At 47.4% G+C, this 5,096-nt stretch overlaps 1 protein-coding gene across 1 annotated transcript; it reads left to right on the plus strand.

The window, feature by feature from the left end:
- Positions 1 to 347: 347 nt before the first annotated feature.
- XBP1 (X-box binding protein 1) lies at positions 348 to 4,694 on the plus strand (the record flags this gene model as incomplete). Its single annotated transcript, XM_084253924.1, is given in 6 exon segments — positions 348 to 674; positions 1,738 to 1,834; positions 3,069 to 3,197; positions 3,697 to 3,732; positions 3,735 to 3,842; positions 4,134 to 4,694. Coding segments are annotated over 6 exon segments (1,164 nt in total). The 5' UTR covers positions 348 to 441.
- Between the last annotated feature and the right edge of the window lie 402 nt (positions 4,695 to 5,096).

Below are 5,096 nucleotides of genomic sequence, written 5' to 3' on the forward strand. Positions count from 1 at the left end.
CTCGCTCTACGCTGCACTCGGGGCTCGGGGGGTGGGAGGGGGGCAACGAGATCAACGTCGTCAGACTGCGGTGAAAACTCGTCACTCTGGAAATCGCTCGGCGTGTCAGTGCACCGGCTGAAGGATTCCGCCTGGCTCCGGGCTCTGGCTCCCAAGCCGGCGCCGCCCCGCGCCCCCGGCCCCGCGCCCCGCGCCCACGTAGCGCCCCGGCCGCCCCGCGCCCCGGCGGGAAGTGCCGCGGCCCCCACCCCGGCTGCGGTCGCCACGCTGGACAGCCTGCCCCCGCCCCCTCGGTGCCGGTCGGACCAATGGGCGCCGAGACGGGCTGCGCGTCACGCAGCGGTGACCAATCAGAAAAGGCCACGACCGTAGAAAGGCTGGGCGCGGCCGGCCGGCGCGCAGGGCGGTGGCGGCGTGCGCCGGGGCAGACGCGCTCCCGTCATGGTGGTGGTGGCGACCGCGCAGGGGCCGGCTGCCGGGGCCGCGAAAGTGCTGCTTCTGTCCGGCAAGCCCGCCGCCGCCGCCGCCGCCGGAGCCCCGGCCGGCGGGACGCTGCCGCTCATGGTGCCGGCCCAGCGAGGGGCCAGCCCGGAGGCGGCGAGCGAAGGTGCCCCCCAGGCCCGCAAGCGGCAGCGCCTCACGCACCTGAGCCCCGAGGAGAAGGCGCTGCGCAGGTGGGCGAGGGCCGGGGTGGGAGCCGTCCGAGCGGGAGAGGGGCCCGGGCCCGGGCCGCGCGCTGCCGCCCCCCGCGCTGGGGCTGCCCGGGCTGGCGGCGTCGGTGCCAGCGTGGCGCGGGCGGGGCGGGGCGGGCCGGGACGGCTGGACTGACCGGATCTGCGGCGCTGGTTGTAGTCCGGGGCTGCCCAGGCCTTATTTTTTGTTTTTCCCTCCTCATTTCCTTCTTTTTTCTCATCATAGAAATAGGTAGAAGTGGGTGTGCGGCCGCCTGGCTTCCAAGCCCTCATGCTGGGTGACCGTAGGTTGGTCATTCAGCGTCTCTGAACTTGGGCTGTAACATGGGGTCCTTTTGGGTTCCCTACTTTTTCGGAGGGACAGCTGAAATGCCAGCAGTTGAGAGGGCTGTGAGGTAGTTAAGACTCAGCGTCAAACTCCGCGTCCTTAAAATCGGCTTCTTGAGGTCGTTAGGAAGATTGAGCAATGCCAGGACATAGACCTCAAATGTTCATTCTTTTCCGATCAATGCACCCTTTGTGACATATTAAGTGCTTCTCGACGCGGCCCGGACCTTCAGGGGATTGTCTAGGATCCTGACCGCTGGGTGAAATTAGCCTCTCCCTTATAGAGGTGGATTTGGGATAGTGGGTTTATGGGGCTATTGCAGCCTTCACTAGGTTTAATCAATCCAGGTTGGATCATGTTTGCGGTAATTATGTCGGGTAGCTGAGTCAGGAAGCAACGGGGGAGTAGAAAGGGAGGAGGAGTTTTTTATGATGCAAGATGGATAGTGTTTGTTTCCGGCCCTCGTCCTGTGGCCTGGGTGGATGAGATCCACTGAGGTGGGTGACGCAAAACGGGAGAGAGAAAAGCAGATCTTCAAGCTGGAGCAACTGGAAAGCCGTATTGTTTTTGTGTTGCCGAGAGGAGGAGCCTGAAGTGTATTTTGCTGCTAGTCTACCTTATACTGTAAATTAAAATGAAAGCACCAGCTGGCCAAGTTTTCAAATAAAGATAGAAGGTTTGAGATGACTCAGTGTGGTATGTTCCTTCTGTTTTTAGGAAACTGAAAAACAGAGTAGCAGCTCAGACTGCCAGAGACAGAAAAAAAGCTCGAATGAGTGAGCTGGAACAACAAGTAGTAGATTTGGAAGAAGAGGTAAATATCAGCCTCATGCCTTTGATCCATTATATATCCTTCCTTAGTGAATGTTCTGATATTGCTACCCAATGCAAATTGTTTCAGCCCTTTCAGAATGCAATTGAACATGTAATTAAGAGTTAAACTAAGTTAAAGTCTATAGTTGGCTAAGTGATGAAGCTTGATGAGAGCACAAGTGATTAACCCTCTGGCATTTAATGCTAGATCTATCTCAAAGTTGTGAATTATAACATTATTACAGTGTTTATGGGATTAGTATGAAGCAATTAATAAAAGTAGACAGAAAATTATTGCTTAAACTTGAGACCCATTCTGGTATGGCCAAAAGTTCACTAAGGGTCCCTTCCACCCTGTTAACTATTCATAGATTGCTGCCAGTTGCACATCTTGAATGGTTTTTTTAAAAACACTTTGATTTTGTGGTCCACCAATTTAATTATCTGCCAGTTTAAGATAAGATCTTTCTAAAAATATATCTACCTTAAACCAAAAGTCACCCTTTACTGAGGTCTGTATTACTCGGAGGCATTATGTTGTGACCCTTGAACTGGCAATTCCTAGATAGCTAATTTTCCATATTTACAGCCTTGCCTTCTAATATTTATTGTGAACAACTATATAAACACAGTTTTCCAAAGGTCAAAGAGAAAACCAATTGTAGTGAAACTGCTTTTTTTAACCTCACTTTTAATTGTTCCTACAGCACTCAATCTTTGGGTTGGCATGATTTCAAATTTATATCGTCATTTATATTTATTTCTCAGTAACATCACCTAAAACTTAGTTGATTTCAGTGGCCAGAAGAGGAGTAAACTATTAGAGGATTCAGTTTTTAGAATCGTTAAGGATTATTTGGGAGGAAAACTATTATGTTTATAGAAGACTTGCCCCATGTCTTGGTTAAATGTATAGATAATTAAAAATGCTTGACTGGATTTCTTTCCCTCCTACAAAAGGTAAGACTGAAATGATAACTCTCTGGAAACTGATAAATCATGCAGAAGATTTGAGTCATTCTTTAAAGAAACTTTCAAATTTGGTAGGCTTCAACAAAAGACTTGATAATCAGGATTTGGCACATAAGAGGTTATTCAGTTTTCATGTTAAAACCTCTTTTGCAGGTGGTTTTTAGCCAAAGTATACTTAATTTACATGGTTGAAATAAATACATGGTGGATTTGTACATGAAAGAATTAGATGTCTTAATAGCCTCTTGTGTATTTTCTTCTAGAATCAGAAACTTTTGCTAGAAAACCAGCTTTTAAGAGAGAAAACTCATGGCCTTGTAGTTGAGAACCAGGAGTTAAGACAGCGCTTAGGGATGGATGCCCTGGTTATGGAAGAGGAGGCAGAGACCAAGGTAAGTCTTTGTATGTGTGGGAACTGGTTCTAAATAACATCACCTGTTTCTTCAGTAACACTTATTTTTCAAGTGTGTAGTGAATAGTACTAAATCCTCAAAATTAAAATAAGCTATATGGCTCTCTATAACAAAATGCTAATTGCTAATATGCTGAACCATGCCAATATTAAGGAGAACCAGAATAAGAAAGAAAATAAGAAAAATACTGATATCATTAAGATAGCATTAAAGAGTATCAGTCCTGCCTGAATCTTTGCTTGGGGAGGAAAAATATCTCATTGCACAGACGATCACAATGACAAGTTAGTCTTACTTTCCTTTTCTCATCTCTTCTTGAGGAAGACTCAAGAAAATAGAAATAATAATAAAGGTAAGGAAAAGAGTTCACTCTAAAGAGTAATTTTCTAGCTTTCTTGTAAGTTGAGGATCACGAGTGCCTGGTGAACATTTATTTGGGGATTCTCAGCTGTGTACTGACTTTGGTCTTTCCTCTCAGGGGAATGGAGTGAGGCCAGTGGCCGGGTCTGCTGAGTCCGCAGCACTCAGACTACGTGCACCTCTGCAGCAGGTGCAGGCCCAGTTGTCACCCCTCCAGAACCTCTCCCCATGGATTCTGACAGTGTTGACTCTTCGGACTCTGAGGTAGGGGGTATTCAGATTTGCTACCTGACACCCGTAGCCACATAGATGAGGGCAGAAGTTAGTTTTGGTTGGGCTAGAGGTGAACATAGACTACCTTCCTATTTGCAGGTGATTTATGACAGAGTCAGGTAGTGTCATAAATAGACTAAAGTCTGATGGGTACTGGAGGTTTTCCTATGATATAACGATTAATTTGTATTACTGTGTTATGGCACCTAGTACTAACTGTTCTAGGTAGAATGTCAGTTGTAAGCTAATACTTGGACTCAGTTTAATTTTTGCCTTTTGCAGTCTGATATCCTGTTGGGCATTCTGTTCAACTTGGACCCAGTCATGTTCTTCAGATGTCCTTCCCCAGAGTCTACAAGCCTGGAGCAGCTCCCAGAGGTCTGCCCAGAAGGACCCAGTTCCTTACCAGCCTCCCCTTCTCCACCACTGGGGACGTCATCAGCCAAGCTGGAAGCCATTAATGAACTAATTCGTTTTGACCACGTATATACCAAGCCCTTAGTCTTAGAGATACCCTCTGAGACAGAGAGCCAAGCTAATGTGGTAGTGAAAATTGAGGAAGCACCTTTCAGCCCCACAGAGAAAGATCACCCTGAATTCACTGTCTCAGTGAAGGAAGAACTTGCAGACAATGACTTCATTCCAGAGCTGGGTATCTCAGATCTACTTTCATCCAGCCACTCCCCGAAGCCATCTTCCTGCCTACCGGACACATATAGTGACTGTAGTAGATATGAGGGCTCCCCTTCCCCCTTCAGCGACATGTCCTCCCTGCTTGGTGCAGACCATTCTTGGGAGGACAGTTTTGCCAATGAACTCTTTCCCCAGCTGATTAGTGTCTAAAAGTGATCCAATACTGTTGCCCTTTTCCTTGACTATCACACTGCCTGAAGGATAGCAGAGAAGTCTGTCTGCTTCATTCAAACACCAAAGTAGCGGGTGTATAGTCCTAGAGAATTCCTCTAAAGTATTTGTCTATTCAAACCTCATAGGTCGCCCCAAGTATTGTCTTTTGACATTCACCAATCCAAGGTACTCAGACATACTACTATAATTCAGATTTACAGCTTTTGAGGTTGTACCTTAAGGGTAGTAGTTTGCTCTAAAATACTTGTGTGTAAGGGTCATTGGACAAGTGTCTTAGACATGGAATTTATGAATGACCCTTTTAATTTCACTGCCCCTTCTGAACGTCCCAAGCTTGCCTCCAATTTTAGGTTCTTTAGTTTGCTTTGCAAGCAGAGA

Source organism: Talpa europaea, assembly GCF_964194135.1.
Source record: "Talpa europaea genome assembly, chromosome: 14".
Classification (NCBI taxonomy): Eukaryota; Metazoa; Chordata; class Mammalia; order Eulipotyphla; family Talpidae; genus Talpa; species Talpa europaea.